At 33.8% G+C, this 15,737-nt stretch overlaps 2 protein-coding genes, 1 long non-coding RNA gene and 2 pseudogenes across 9 annotated transcripts in view; 1 reads left to right on the top strand and 4 right to left on the bottom strand.

Moving 5' to 3' along the window:
• LOC103848412 overlaps positions 1-6,616 on the bottom strand; it is a 76,976-nt pseudogene extending 70,360 nt beyond the window's left edge.
• Positions 1-6,665, bottom strand: part of LOC103848414 (probable disease resistance RPP8-like protein 2) — a 25,841-nt gene extending 19,176 nt beyond the window's left edge. For all 5 annotated transcript variants that reach the window (XM_033291422.1, XM_033291425.1, XM_033291423.1 and 2 more), the window contains exons 1-3: positions 6,463-6,665; positions 5,301-6,175; positions 5,054-5,200 (exon numbers count right to left, since the gene is read on the bottom strand). In XM_033291422.1, coding sequence (XP_033147313.1) covers positions 5,054-5,200; positions 5,301-6,165 — 1,012 coding nt within the window. In that variant the 5' untranslated portion in view covers positions 6,166-6,175; positions 6,463-6,665. The remainder of the gene's footprint in view (positions 1-5,053; positions 5,201-5,300; positions 6,176-6,462) is intronic.
• Positions 1-12,127, top strand: part of LOC117134032 — a 32,147-nt gene extending 20,020 nt beyond the window's left edge. The window contains exon 3 of the long non-coding RNA XR_004458143.1: positions 11,962-12,127. This is a non-coding gene — a long non-coding RNA (uncharacterized LOC117134032). The remainder of the gene's footprint in view (positions 1-11,961) is intronic.
• LOC103867718 overlaps positions 1-15,737 on the bottom strand; it is a 34,610-nt pseudogene that overhangs the window by 2,977 nt on the left and 15,896 nt on the right.
• LOC108868787 (protein GLUTELIN PRECURSOR ACCUMULATION 3) overlaps positions 1-15,737 on the bottom strand; it is a 26,889-nt gene extending 11,152 nt beyond the window's left edge. Inside the window, exons 1-17 of one of the 3 annotated variants that reach the window (XM_033291449.1) lie at positions 13,893-15,733; positions 12,198-12,229; positions 12,029-12,126; positions 11,714-11,852; positions 11,594-11,622; positions 11,423-11,519; positions 11,296-11,351; positions 11,106-11,213; positions 10,687-10,743; positions 10,522-10,613; positions 10,346-10,430; positions 9,995-10,150; positions 9,614-9,696; positions 9,339-9,518; positions 9,147-9,262; positions 8,676-8,751; positions 8,509-8,564 (exon numbers count right to left, since the gene is read on the bottom strand). In XM_033291449.1, coding sequence (XP_033147340.1) covers positions 9,155-9,262; positions 9,339-9,518; positions 9,614-9,696; positions 9,995-10,150; positions 10,346-10,430; positions 10,522-10,613; positions 10,687-10,743; positions 11,106-11,213; positions 11,296-11,351; positions 11,423-11,519; positions 11,594-11,622; positions 11,714-11,852; positions 12,029-12,126; positions 12,198-12,229; positions 13,893-13,922 — 1,350 coding nt within the window. In that variant the 5' untranslated portion in view covers positions 13,923-15,733 and the 3' untranslated portion in view covers positions 8,509-8,564; positions 8,676-8,751; positions 9,147-9,154. Of the gene's footprint in view, positions 1-8,257; positions 8,565-8,675; positions 8,752-9,146; positions 9,263-9,338; positions 9,519-9,613; positions 9,697-9,994; positions 10,151-10,345; positions 10,431-10,521; positions 10,614-10,686; positions 10,744-11,105; positions 11,214-11,295; positions 11,352-11,422; positions 11,520-11,593; positions 11,623-11,713; positions 11,853-12,028; positions 12,127-12,197; positions 12,230-13,892 lie in introns of those variants that run through there. The other 2 variants (XM_033291448.1, XM_033291450.1) reach the window with 2 other exon arrangements.

The following is a 15,737-nucleotide window of genomic DNA, read 5'->3' as shown; positions in this document are numbered from 1 at the left end:
TAATTTAATATAAGAAGAAATTTGAACTATCAACATAAATATTTCAATATTTAAGATTCTACTTTATTCAAGAAAATTATGTTTTTCTCAGTAAAAAAAATTATGTTTTTCTCAGTAAAAAACACACATCGTTTTTGGTATAGAAATTCTTTCATATTTGAATAGAGCTAGCTAAAACTTTAGTATCTGTAACGTTTGTTACTCTGCCAGAATCAATATTTAATGGTGCATGCAATTTATACTTAGTGTTGCTTTCACAACAGAAAACCAAACATGTTATTTACAATAAAGTTTTATAAAAAATTAAGTAGCTTTAATTGAACTTGTGTTTACGTAAAACTTTTAAATGTTAAGTTATGTTTAAATAATGCAATTTTAAACTGATTTTAAACAATATTTTTCAATTATGAAATTATGAGATTTTCTCAAATTCAAGTTTAAAAATAAAATTTGCAATTTTAAAAAAGATTTCATAAAAATTCATATTTTTTTTAATATTTATCTAAATAAATTACTTTAACTATAGTTTTATATTATTTTTGAAGTTGCATTTTATTTTCATATGATTTTTTATATTAACAATGATAGAAAGGTTTATAAAATTAAATTGATTATACATATATATATATATATATATATAGTTATTTAATTTAAAATTTGATTAAAATTTAAAAGCCGCTTGAACCGGGTTGGACCGAGCCGACCGTTTACCCAGGTACAATGCCGAGTCAATGTCCGATCTGGTTTTTAAAACATTGGTGATGACATATGAAATAAATCAAACTAGAGTTTGACCCGTGCATCCGCACGGGTGTTTAATTAACAAAATAGAAATATAATTTTTTTTACAATACAAAATATAATAGTTGTAGATATATACATTCATATGGTATTTATTCGATTTGTAATTGTGATAAATGGACTATTTTTACTGTGTGTAATTTGTTGATTTCTCATATTATGGTAGAATACAAAACAAATTAAAAATATATTATATAATATATTTGTCGATTTATATTTTTGACTACAGTAACCATTTTGATGTATTTATTTCTAAATTAGAGTACCAATTATTATGTTTATATATATATTAATAAATTTATATTTTAAAAATTAAATGTATCATGTTTTAATAACATAGATATATATGTCTCTAAATTTTTTTTATATGCCAAATAAATTTCACTTTTATTTTCATTTTTGAGAAAATATTAAATTGAAATTTATTTATTGTATTCTTATAATTAAATTTATATTTGTGAATTGTATTAATCATCAAATTATTTAATATATATTTTGAAAATAACTTTATAAAAATATCTATAGTTTATATTTTGCATGTGAAATAAAATAATGATATATATGAATATATCTATAACATTTAAAGTTTGTAGATACATTTTAAATAAATTTTTTTAGTTTTATTGTAAAATTTGGTTACAGAATAATCCAGTTAGAAAATAATCGTAAGTTTCGTACGTTTGGTTAGAAAAGAATTTAAAAAAATAAATGATTTGTAGTTAATGAATTAAGTTTGAAGTTTGGATAGCAAAAAATCTAACAAAATAAATGATTTGTTGTCAATTAATTAATAATTATTAATTAGGTAGCGCATGTAGTTATTAGAATGAAAAAAAAAATTCTAATACTTACCTCAGTTTTAATAATATAGATATATTAAAATAGATATTTTGATTATATTGAGTATATGAAGAGCATTAAAAAGATATAATATTCATTGAACAAATGGACGATGTTTGTATATGTTTTCTTATTGTTCATATGTTGATCTCGTGTGGTTAAAATGATTTTTTCACTTATTACGTCATTTTTTTTACATTATAGTATAAATATATATATAAAAATTGGATTTTAAATTACAACTGATTCATGATATGATAATAAAAGTACAAACTAATTAATCATCTTTTTCGTGAAAAAAATTGTCTCAACTGATTCATGTTTTGATATTCCTTATTGTTTAGATTTGCTTAAATTATTGTTGCCATGTTTTTAGTTAAAAATTAATTTAGGAAAATGCATTAATAAAACATGAAAGACAAAGAATATCTATTGTTAGGTTTATTAAATACTGCAGTGGCATTCTATTGTAAATATTGTGTAAGTTTAAGGGTTAGTTTAATTTTGTACTTCTGTTTTAATAGTTTAGACTAGATTTTGACCCGCGCTTTTAAAGCGCAGGATTTTTACGTCGTGAAAAACCAAGAAAATATCTATGTCACTTAGTCACAAATGTTAAAATAGATAAATCTTTTTTTCGGGAGTTCAAATAGGTTAATTTCTCATATTTAGATTCGTCTCATTTTTGACCGATTCGTTTTAAATTTCAGACCCGTTTTGATCCTTTTTTTTAATAGAATTAACTATTTAGTTCTGTATAAAAATATGTTTTACTGAAAAAATATGTATAAAAATGTTAGTAAACAAAGATTGATCATTTTTGTTTATTTATCAAAAATAATATTATAAAATGAAAGACGCATATAGATTATAATAATTGAAATATTATTAATAATAATTTCAAATGCAAATAAATATATTATTAAAAGTATTAAGATTTAATTTTATAATAGGAAAAACATATATTATTAAAAATATAAAAATGGTATAACTAAATTGGTTAGAAATAGATTTCACATTATTCGCATAAATGAAATTCTAAAGAGAAATATTCGAAATGACATATATTACATGATAAAAAGGTTTAATATAATATTTACGTTTCAACAAGAAAGATGGATTTTAATTAAAAAATACAGAAAGTTTATAATTAAAATTTTAATAAATATTATTTCATGTAGATAAATCTGTCATGTTTAAACCCGTCTCCTTTTTTACCGACACGTTTTGAAGCCTGGAACATTTTATGTTGTCAAAATTCTTAAAAATTTTAGGGTTGGGCAAAAAATTCGAATCCGAAGAACTGAAATGAATATGATACGAGAAAGTAGTACTGAACCTGAGTCGAAACTTGTTAGATATGTGAACATGTTTAAAATTTTGGTATCTAAAGAACCGGAACAAAAATATTTCGAGTATCCGAATATATCCGAATTAGATTTATATACTTGAATATATTAGCTATTTTATATTTAACTTCCAAAATGTATAGAATATTTTGAAGTTGTCCAAAATGTTTGAAAATTTAAAGAAATAGTCAGTAAATATCTAATGTAGCTAAACTATACTTAAAACACCAACTTAATATATATTGATTACCTAACCAAATAAGCAATGCAAACCAATTTTTATGTTAGGTTTAGGTATCTTGGCATACATTACTCAAAATTTTATGTTATATATTATTTTATTTTTTAGATTTTAAGAAATTTAAAGTATATACAATTTTAAAAAATTTAAAATAATTTAAACGGGTTATCCGAACCCGCAAAGATCTAAACCGAACCCGAAACAAAATTTATAAAAATCCAAATGGGGCTTAAATATCGTACCCTGAAAACCCAAAATCCGAATAGACCCGAACCAAACCCGAATGGTAGTCCGAACACCCACTTCTAAAAATGTCTATACCACTTTGTCATAAAATTTAAAATAGATAAATTTATCATGTTTAAACCTTTTCTTGACCTTTTAAATTTCAAATCCGTTTAGATCATTTTTTTAATTGTTTGTAATTTAGTTCTAAATAATTTTTTTTTACTGAATGCTTACACATAAAAATGTTAGTCCGCAAGGATTAATCATTTTTTGTTAAATTTCCGGACATAATATTATAAAATAAAAATATGTATATAGATCATAATAATTTTAATATTGTTAATAATAATTCTGAATTCAAATAACTATATTATTAAAAATATTAAAATATTTTATTAATATTTTTTATAATAGGAAAAAATACATTATTGAAAAAAAAGATTTCACATTATTATCATAAATGAAATTGTAAAGAACATATTTGTAATGACATATTTCTTAGATTACATGATAAAACAATTTTTTTTAGAATATTTATATTTCAATACGAAAGGTGAATTTAAAAAAAAAATATTCAGAAAGTTTATAATTAATTGTTTTTAAAAATAATATTTTACAATAAATAAATCTGTCATGTATTTGAACCCGTCTCTTTTTTAACCGACACTTTTTAAATCTCAAACCCTTATAAATTCATTTATTTTTTCTAATAGGATTAGTCATTTTGTTCATGTATAATTTTTTTTTGCTGTCGACTTAATTATTTAGTTAGGAAGATCTTTCTAATTTTATTTTTAAAAAGAAAGGTATTGTTATTTAGCATTCCGAAACTGATGCATTTAATTGATTGCTATGAAAAATATGATTATTATAAATATCTTATCGACCATTCAATTAGGAAAATATTAACTGTTCTTAATGAATATTCCCACACCTATTTTGTTCATATATTTAATATTTATTGTTTATATATTCGTTTCTTTAAGTGTGATATATTGGATGATTTAATTCATACCAACGTCGATTTAGTTTTCTATAGAACATTTGAACCGGTATCCTATAGGAATTGAAATGCTGTAAATTGTTTGTTTATATACTTGATATCAAGTTAAAGACGTGTTAAGTATATAGAATCATGTAGTTTATAATTTATACTTCGATGGATTGAACCAGCATAACACTTTATTTTATTGTTAAGTATGTTGGTTGGTTTACGTTCGTTGGGTAAGTCGGTTTACTTTTTTTTTTTGGTAAAATATTAAATAAGTCGGTTTACTTTAATAACGTGTTGATTCATTATTAGATTTTCTGTTGTATAAATAAAAGAAAATTCAGAATTTAATTAAAATCATAAGTTTTAAATATTTCAGTGGCAAAGATCTGAAAATATTGTTGAAACAGAAGAGCACCTCAAAAAAAGGTCTTCTGTTTTAATAGTATTGATGGTATATTGTTTCTCAAAGGTATATGTAATAATATATGTCATGCGGATTTAGGAATTAATACACAAGATTTTTGATAAGATGTCCCGGCCGTAAGAAATTACTGGCCTTAAGGATTCTGGATTCATATGATTCTTATATAAAAACATTACCCGTTATCTCTTTTCTAGGGAATGCTATGCTCTCACATAGCTTCCAACTTTCTTCGGGAGTAAGTGGTTTTGGTCTAAAAGGAAAACATGTTGGGTCTGCATGCAAACCAACACCTTCATCGCGTGAAGTAAGAATCATCTTCCAACCTGCAATTGTATTTCCTTTCATCTCAGGGACTCAAAAGGCATTTATGAAATGTGGTTATGGGGAGTTCTTAAGTAATGTATGTACAATAAGAGAGCTCACCTCTTCTTTCTTGGGGGAAAACGTCTTTTATTGCATCCCAATCTTCTTTTTTCCATACATCATCCATGACAATTAAATATTTAGACGTCTCCAACAAGTGAAAGAGCTCAGCCTGGAGTGTATTCTCATTCATATGTTCGATGCCCTTATCATGTGGTCTAAGGTCTTGCAATAACTTTTGCCAAATATCCTTCCGCTTAAAATCTTGCGAAACGCAGATCCACGCGTATCCATCAAAATGACTTCGAACAATGTCATGATGAAAGACTTGTCTTGCAAGAGTGGTTTTTCCAATACCACCCATCCCAGATATGGAAACTACTTGGATGCTATCATTCTCCACCAAATGACCAACTAGTTCCTTAACACTCTGTTCCACCCCCACGAGATCCTTTTGAGACCTCTTAGGATATGTTTGTCGGATCTCCCTTTGCCTCTCTTGTACAGACGGTGATCTGTTGACGCTATGCTGTATACCAAAGCTCTGCATTTGTGCAACCACCTTAGACATTCTCTTAATTATGCCTTCAATGTCCATAGAAAGACCTCGGCGATCCACTAAGAAACAAGCAAGTCTTTTCACACGCCTCTTGATCCCTTTTTGGTTTCCACTCAATTCTTTCAAAAGAAAGGATTCGATTATGTCTTCAGCATCAAAAACAATGTCTTTGACATCTTCCAAGAAGTTTCTCACTACTTCATTCTCATGTTTCCTCGCATCTGCATCTTTCAACAACGACTGTAACATTCTCATCTGACATTTTAGATCATCAACTTTCTCATGAACTCCCTGCAATCGCTCAGATTCTCGACTCAGGAGATCCCAGAGTTTCTCCACTCCAAACGACACAACGCCCTCAGCCATCACTATTCTCCTGTTCCACCATCATCAACACATAAGTACAAACTTGTAGTAAGATTTAAAACCGTTATGATAATCCTTGGTTGATCTAATAAAACATGATACCTGTTAGAGGAACTTTACTTTTATTCAAACAATTTATAACAAGATTTGATGATTAAATGCTTTAAATTCGTAAAACAAGATTTGTAATAATCTAACGAATTTTCGTTTTTAAATTCAGATTCAACCACAACAGAGTCCAAAAGACAGATCAAAGCAAGTTAAACATACAAATAATGATACAAGAACATGATTTACCTTTCATGTAACAGCTCTTCAACTTGCTTAGAGACGTTCTTTGGAAGAAAAGATATGAGTGGCAATGAAAGAGTAGACTCCAAGTCAATCTTATCAGTCTACGACTGCCATCTTGTGGTTCTAATTTTGAATAAAAAGAAAATAGGAGTTTTTTCTAGTCTGTGGCGATAATGATTTTTTCGCAAGGCAATAATGCATTTGCTTTAGGCCCACTCGAAACATTCACTGTAGTTCTCCCTTATTATTCTTTTTGGTAAAAAAAATTTCTCCCTTATTTTCAACTTGCAAAATATATTCATTGATATTTATACATTATAGTTTGTTAGAAATAAGAAATTGGGAAAATTGGTAATATAGACAAAGTTATTAGTATGACACCATACAAACTAGAGTTTACATACTATAATCCTTTACTCAATGATAGGATACGGCCGTACTGTGGTCAAGTTCTTCTGGTACTACTACTACTACATGTTAACAAAGCTTGATGCTTTGTGGCCTTGACACCAAACTATCAAATCTCCGGAATCTGCATGTCTTTCTTCCTCAGTCTATTTGGAATCTTTTCTCCAGTTCCTTATACCAAAGATTGGTAAAAAATTACGAACCAACTTACGTAATCATCAAGTGTGTTTAGATCTTACTTTTTGTTATGATCAGAAGGGTTTTAGAGCTACCTAATTTTTAAGTTTTGTGTTTTTTTTATTGGGAGAGGGGAGAGGGAGGGTAGTTTCGAAAATGTTTATTGTTGGTGATATGGTGGAGATGATATTACTAGGCAACGACCAGTGGGCTGGACATTGTTTGGAAGCATCAAATCTCAAGTAGGAGACCAAGATTCGATAGTGCAGAACACTGGTCTCCTAGACACGGGTCTAAAAAAGTTGCTCAAAGATGGATCCGGGTTCGAACATGACTTCTTACCAGCTGTAGCTGCGCGTGGATACTGCTGTTTGTCTTCGTCTTCGCTTATTGTATCAAGCTCCTCAACTTCCAAAGAAGGTGAAGAACCTGTGAAGAACCTGCTTCCCATGTTTCAGCCCTAGGCTCCCATCAATGCAAGCTAGAAACTCGAAACCAAGAAAACAGAGAAGGCCTGATCTTCTGACCCAACAGTTCAGATCATTGCCTCAGCTTGTGGCTAAACCAACCGAAGCAGGATCAAACTCTTTTGTAGGAACGCACGAGTACTTGGCGCCGGAGATAATAAAAGGAGAAGGGCATGGTGCTGCGGTAGACTGGTGGACTTTTGGGGTCCTTCTCTATGAGCTTTTATACGGGAAGACACCGTTTAAAGGTTATGACAATGAGGAGACATTGTCCAACGTTGTGTTTCAGAACCTTAAGTTTCCTGATAGCCCTCTTGTGAGCTTCCAGGCAAAGGATTTGATCAGGAGGTTGGTGATGAAGGATCCGGAGAGCCGTCTCGGGTGGGAGAAAGGAACTGCTGAGATCAAGAGGCATCCTTTCTTTGAAGGATTGAACTGGGCTCTCATCCGCTGCGCCATTCCCCCTGAGCTGCCTGATGTATATGACAATGGTGCAACTGAAGCAACCTCTCCTAAAGGGAATAGTAATGGGTATCTTGAATGTAAAGCCATGGGAGATCATCTTGAGTTTGAGTTGTTTTAGGGGATAGAGAAAAAAGACAATACGGGTCTAAGCAGACAGAAACTCTATGGTTTAAGTTATCAAGAGTACCGTTGTTGTTGTAGTAATCCATTTCTAAGTATAAGAGGTGAAGTTTGCCTACTTTTTTCCTTACTTTCCCATTGGCTTTAAAGCAAAGAGCAGACGCTGAGATATGGATTTAAGTAGAAATAATGAAAATCTTACATATGGGTATATGTTTTTGTCCTTGACTAAGAAGAAGTTGTACATATCTTGTTGTCTATCAGAGATATGATTCTTTTGAGAATTTTTAGCTTTGTTGTTTGCGAATGGTAATGCTGATAGCAATCTTGGTGATCTTCTTGGCAGCTACTTGATGAGTTTAGAAGGGTTTTAGTATATCTCCTTGTGAGTTTTATGGTAGAGCTCCTCAATCAGATTAGAAGGGTTTTGTATTCTTCCAGCAACTTGGGGATGTCATCCATCCGTAACTGAGAATAGCAAAATGAAAACTTGACATGTCAGAGGAAAGCCTGATGTTTGATTGATTGGTGTCAAATGTTCAATAAAGCTAATAACATGAGGAAAGTATGCAGAAGTACCTCGGAAGAAGTTTTGATATGATAAAACGTAAAGGTCTTCTTTCCAAAATCAGCAGATGTTAAGCTGCCCTGAGCTCTGATAGAAACCCGCCACAACAAATGAAAACAAACATGTGTGAAGGAAAGGAAGAAGCAGATGTGAGATTTCATGACATTTAATACTTTTCAGAGGGGTACAAAGCGATGCATTTACAATCAACTTTTATGTGAGGACTTCACAACATTAAGAAATGAATCAGTTTTGGCAATTCTTGGATTAAAAAGTCTCAAGGGCTATTCAAGACACAAAAAATGATATTCATATTAACTCTATATAACACTCCTAAACTCTCAGGAGATTTATCTAAGTTATTCTAATGCCATTCCAAGCGCAATCAAAGAACAACCATTTTTAGTGAAATAAAAGATAATCTACATAAACAACTAAAACAAGAACTGAGTCTGAAATAGTTGGAATGAGTAAGAACTCACGTGTATTTTCAGGTAACAAGTCGCTGATAATCTCGAAGCAAGGCACTAAGCTCTTTTAATTGCAAAGTCTCTGCAGTGGACTCTTTCCAATGTTGACGAAGTGCTTCAGCTGCCATCTATTCGTTGAGAAGCATTTTCAGTACAAGAATAACACAATCACACATCCTGAAAAAGACAAGAGGAAAAATTAACCTGAATCATGGAGGTTCGATTATCAATTACATCTCCCTCAATCAATCTGGTTCCTAACTCAACGAACTCTTGATCTTCTGACTCCTCGGGGATATGACGGCGTAGTAACCCTGATGCAACAGAGATTCCCATTTTCTTTTGCAAGTCGACGATAGTGAATCCCTCTTGTCCTCTTTCCTGCTGTGACCAAACTCTTGGTGTTAAAACACGTTGAAAAGCTAATTTAACTGCATTGGCGAGAAACACATAAGATGATGAGCAGGAACCACAGTTACCGTATCCAAATCTCTCTCTGACTCTTTAGTCTCAGGAGGGTTTCTAAGTTGAGGTACAGAAGACCTCTTGGCTATCGGATCATCTGAGAAAAGAAAAAGAACAGATATAGTGAGCGTGAGGTTGAGATGAAAGCGTAGAAGTTTTGAGTTAGATCCCTATCTCGAATTCCAAATCCATTTCTTCCTTTAAAAACGAATAATAACATTTTAAGATGGCTAAACAGGTCCCTATCTAGAGCTTGAAGTGTCGCTAATTTCCTATGATCTGTGCCAACACCATTTTTAGAAAGTCTAGCGATAATAACGGATGATGTGTGCACAGTGCACACAGAGTGATAGCTAAGTTGGACTAAAACATCAATACAAATAAGAGTAAGATACCTTCAGGAACCAGCCACCAAAGATCACCGAAGGTTGATTTTCCATCAAAACCACCAATTAAAAGATGACGAGCTCCAATACTAGTCATGGTATGGTAAGCTCGAGGTGGAGGAGGCTCATCATTGCTTATCGGTAAGCGCTTCCACTGAGCAGTTACTAGTATGTGAAAATAGAAATTTAGCAACAACGCATAGAAGACAATGCTCAGCAAGAAAAAGGATAATTTACATCACAATTTTATCATCTCACTAGTAATGTACTATTGTAAATTAATGAAGTGGATTTTTGGATTTTTAAGTGATACTTTAGCAGAGGAGAAGAATCTTATGAGAAGAGTGAGCAAGAACCTACCTCTATCCAAAATTATAGTGTCATTATAATAGACATCATAACGACTCAGCCATCCACCAGTTCCATGTCCCCCAAATAACAGAAGCTTCATACATTAAAATTAATGATGTGAGTGATGTATGTCATGCGAAGCTATCCTTACACAAAAGAACAAACAGGAGCTGAAAAAGACATACATAATGTCCTCCGGATGTGACAGTGTGACCACATCGAGACGATGGTGCTTGGCCAGGAAGCTTGAGTTGTGTCCATCCAGGTGTTTCACGCTCTTTCTTGCACAACAAAGGTAAACCCAGAATAAGATCCAATGCAGTTTTGAAGTAATTTAATCAAGGATGCACCTTCATCTATTAGACCCTTCAAAGCCCACAGATCACCCATGATAGGTCCACCACCTCCTGTCAAAGATAACCATATCACACACCATAGTCTCAGTTTACTTGTTATCAGCTCAAGCAAAACTTCTTGTGAACATATACCATCAGTACACCCGGTCAGGAAACTTCGTTAATAAATGAAAGTTATTAATTAACAGCAATGGGTAAACCAAACACATCAGCATCCTTAACATGTTTGATGAATGAAAAAAAGTAAAATAGCAAATAAATCATTCAATTTTGAATTTTATCCATAATGCGAGTCCGCCAAGAACACTCCTCAGTTGTGGTGATTGGTTTAGTATGCAAACACCTTAACTTATTAAAGGAATGGCGATAAGTCAACATCAAGAATCTACAGTTTTTTTTAGTTCTGGTATTACCTCGGCCACCAAAAACAAGTAAACGCTTCTCAACCATGGTGGCTGTATGACCACATCTAGGAGGCGGCAACGACCCCGAAACTGACAGCTCCATCCATTCAAGAGACACTAGCAAATACCAAGAAAAGCTGACATTATCATAAACTTAAAACAAGTTTTATCACAAAACTGAAGTAGACGAGAGATATACTTGTGTCCATAACATACACATCTGACAGCCATTTTTTACCATCCCAGCCGCCACACCTGCCAATAATCATAGGTTAAGCCAATGCATGAAACAAGCTGATGGAACGTCTAAATTTCTGAATACTCACAACACAATTTTCTGGTTCCCAATAGCAGCGGCAGCAGAAAAATCACGAGGCGTAGGTAAGTCGCCGAAGCTGGTTAACTCAGACCACTGCCATATATCTGCAGAAAATGTTAGCAGCAGAGTATTAAAAGTTCTCAGGCAGGTCTCAGCGACACTGATATAAATTAATTACCTGTATCTAGAATCCAGAAGTCACCCAACCTGAAATAGGATTTATTTATAGGAATAAGCTATTCCGGTGAAAACAGAATGTATAAACGCTTATAGGTAGAAAATATATAGTAGTGTGCACCTCTTGCCACCAGAGCGTCCACCAAAGATGAACATATGACAATCAATAGTGATGGCAACATGAAAGGCGCGAGGTGTAGGACCAACTTTTCCTTCAGAAACGCTGCCGGTACATTCTGGCTCAAACCAGAGTTTGTTCTCTAGTCGACAGGATAAAGAAAAGCAATCATAATAAGACCACCAATTATCACATGATTAAAAAAGCTGAACAAATGATACTTAAAGCAAGGCCAAGACAGTAACTCATAGAGAAAGAAAGAAAGCATCTTTCTTGAAGCAAGGAAACAATAATCCTAAGGCTAAAGTATGATATTACCAATGTCATAGACAATGATGTCGTTGAGGAACTTCTTGTCGACGAGGCCGCCGAACACCACGACCATGGATTTTCCGACATTGACAGCTGTATGTCCACTGATGAAGAATAAAAATCATCAGCTGAAATTAAAATCGGAAATTGAATGGAGAAGAAGTAACTAATTTACCTCCTAGGCTGTGGAGGAGTTCCGGTGAAATCCTCTCTCTACTTTTTCTCTCTCGGAAATTGAATGAAAAAAACTCTTATTCTAACTTCACCCTCCAAAAAAACTCTCTCTCTCTACTTTTTCTCTCTCGACACAAAACAAAAAAAAAATCATCTCCTCCCCTCCGGCACGGTGGCCTCGGCGCCGTCGCCGGTGGCTCTCTCTTAACCCTTCCTCTTTTCTTCTTTGCTTTCCCCTCGCTCTACGTCCTGCAGCTGATATGTCGAAGCCCTAGGGAGCTCTGCCGGAAGCTGGCTCTCTGGATCTGGAGCTCGGTGACAGATCTAGTCTATGGTGGCCTTCCCCGGTGTCAAGATGAGGCAGCAAGGCGTTTTGGTAAGGGGAGAGTCGGATTTTGGGTGGTGAGTACCGATGAGCGTTTTTCCCAGATCTGTCTTGCTTCATCGGTTACTTCCGCGAGTTGGTGGCGCGTGGGCTTTGGAAGAGTCTCACTCGACTCGGATCTGTCCTTTCGTCGGTGTGGAGAGGCGGTTGTCTCCGTTAGTTTGTCGCCTTGGTGTCTCGGCTTTGGACTCGGTCTCAACCCCTTTCAAGATGTGCCTCGGAGGTCCTCGACTTCTAGACGTGCAGCGGTGGTCTCTTCTCTGGCGGTGTCAGATGCAAGTTTCCTCGATGGCGCGTGAAGACCTTTGGCTCTCTTGACGCGTGGAGTTGTCTATGCTCAGGCGTCGGAGATCCGGTGGTGTTCCTCGGTCTTTGTCTCCTCCAGCCTTCGGTTTAAACAGCAGAGAGCCCTTCTCGGAACTGTGCACCTTCTGTTTTGGGTTTCTCGAGCCGGTTCTTCTTTGTATCTGCAACTCCGTCCTGTCACCGGTTGTTGCTTCAGCCTAGCCTTTTGATTCATCCTCTAGTTTTTAGAGGTGATGCGTGTGAGATGGTTGGACCTTCAGGTGGTCTCTGCAGGTTCATTTTCCTCTCCGTGACGGCACGTTTGGTCTCCGGCTATCCCAGTGCCTTGTGGGTCTTTGATCTTCTCGGCAAGTTGGAGTCCATCAATGGCTTGCAGGTGCTCGTCTCAGCGTGTTTTTAGCCAGCCACATCTCAGCCCGTTTTACGGCTTCTTTTGGCCGAAGCGTCTCTGTTTCGGTTCTAGAAAGCCTTCAGGTTATCTCTTCACTCCCCCTATCTATAAATCAAGTTCAAGTCTCGGGTTAGTGTGTCGAATACGACCTCTCCGTATCTCCGTACTGGTCAGGGTCTGCCAAGAGAGACGGACTTGTTGAGGATGGCGGTTCCCCTTAACTAGTTGGTCTGTTTCGATTTCCATTTTTTGATAGTCGGTAAGAGAAAGAGAGTGTCGTGTGGATCGAGCAGCTGTGTGTCGGCGCTGGTTTGAGAGAAAGTATCTTTGCAGTGGTCGTCTAAATTTCGATTTGGTCGGCGTCGTTGGCCGCGGACTTCTGGTGATGACGGGAACCGGTAACGGATCCCCGAACCTTAGGTTTTTTCCCTCCCGCTGTTTTTATGCTGTTCTCTCCTTGTGTAATAGTGATAAGCCTAATCTATTTGTGAGATTTACTGTTTATTCGACGACTAGCCGGAGGTCTTGTTCCGGTTCCCGTTTTTCGGGTTGATATTTTAATCTAATATATATATTTAAAAAAAAAAAAAAAAAAAAGGAGTTCCGGTGAAATCGGAAGAGGAAGCTCTAACCCAGTTATGCATACGTTTGGCGATTGATGTCTGAAAACGCACGGATCACCGCGTTTTGGATTCTTCGCTTCAACTAGTAGACTTCCCCTAAGTCAAAAACAAATTTTGCAGAGATCGAAAGGACTCTTTGTTTGGCAGAAAGACTCATGACCGAGCTCATTAAACCATCAATATGTCCGGTTTGGTAGTGAAAGACGAATTACAGGAGTCGATGAGAATTAACCGGTTTATGCAGTTACTTAAAATTTGGAAAACTCAGGGTCGATTCGGTTCGGTTCGGTCTGGAAAAGTGAGGTTTGGCGATTGATGTCTGAAACGCACGGATCACCCGTTTTGGATTCGCTTCGAGTCCCATTAACACCCCCTTAAAGTCAATACAAACATGCAGAGATCGAAAGGACTCTTTGTTTGGTAGAGACTCGTGATCTGATATTATGATCCAGACCGAGTTCATCATAAACCATCAATATACTATATCGGTTTACTAGATAACCAACATGGTTTAAGTTTCCTATAACTTAACCGTGTATATATATACTTCTTGTAACAAACTTTCCTAAATTCATTCATTCATTTCATTTGATTCAATAATCTCTTTGTAGTATCAACTGTAAGGAGTCCCATTGTGCTGAGTTTGCTTTGGTTTCAATAAACTCCTAAGGTTGTATATCTGTAAGACCATCTCCAATGTATTTTTCTATTTTTTTCCTTTATAATAGAGTAACTCTATAATAGATGTGGATTTCTTTCCAATGTATTCTTCTATTTTATCTTTTAAAAAGAAATATTCTTAAGAGATTCTTTTAAAATTTTACAATTAACACCTTTTAACTTATAAATATTGAAAATTAACCCATTCATTATATCATTTAGATTTTTTTTCATAAAAATGCAATATTATTTAATTTAAACAGTTTGTTACAAAAAACATTAAACAAAAAAATAGTAAAACAAAGTATACATTATCTAACCATCATTATGGAGATCTGGAAGTAATTTACCATAATATTAAGGCGTTTTAATATGTTGTATTAATTAATATTTAAATAAATATGTTATCAATATGTAAAGTTTATGTAGATTTTTTAGAAATTAAACTATAATTAATAATTTTAGTATTAAATATAAAATTAAGTATTATTTGTTAAAAATTAGACTTTCACATAAAATAATATTATTATTTATTTATTTTATTTACTTATAACTGTAAAAAATATTATGTAAACAAAAGATAATTAGGCTTTATATGTAAAAATCATGTATTTCTACATAAATATGTATTTTAATTATAATCACAAAAAGTTAAAGGATTCTTGTGTAAATAAAAAAGTATGTCTCTATTATAGAGAAATGCTAGTTTTTCCTCTAAATATAGGAGAAAATAGCAATCTCTATTTTAGAAGAAGAAATAGAGATGGGGTGGAGTAGATTTTCCTCTATTATAGCATATAGAAGCAAATATAGGGGTGGGTTTGAGATGCTCTAAAAAGGGATTAACTAGACGTTTCGTGTAAAAGCTCTCGACTCCTCAATCTCGACCTTCGTTGAACCAAATGATAAAGTGATGTTAAGAATGATGTTCAGCGATCACTATCAAAGGACCTCTATCTCCAAGTCCGACCATACAAGTCAACTAAGCACACAAAACGGAGACATTGAAGAGAAGATACGGTTCAACATACAAATGTCTTTCAAACGTAGCATTACAGTGAATGAGCATGCAAACAGAAAAACGAAATATATCACAAACAAGATATATAAACTTTAAAACACCAATACAACAAAAACGACATATATCACATCACAGAATCAATAAGTGGGTACTGA

This window comes from Brassica rapa, chromosome A05 (genome assembly GCF_000309985.2).
Source record: "Brassica rapa cultivar Chiifu-401-42 chromosome A05, CAAS_Brap_v3.01, whole genome shotgun sequence".
NCBI classification, from domain to species: Eukaryota; Viridiplantae; Streptophyta; class Magnoliopsida; order Brassicales; family Brassicaceae; genus Brassica; species Brassica rapa.
Note: the sequence above shows the minus strand (reverse complement) of the source record. Positions and strands in the feature narration are given on the sequence as shown.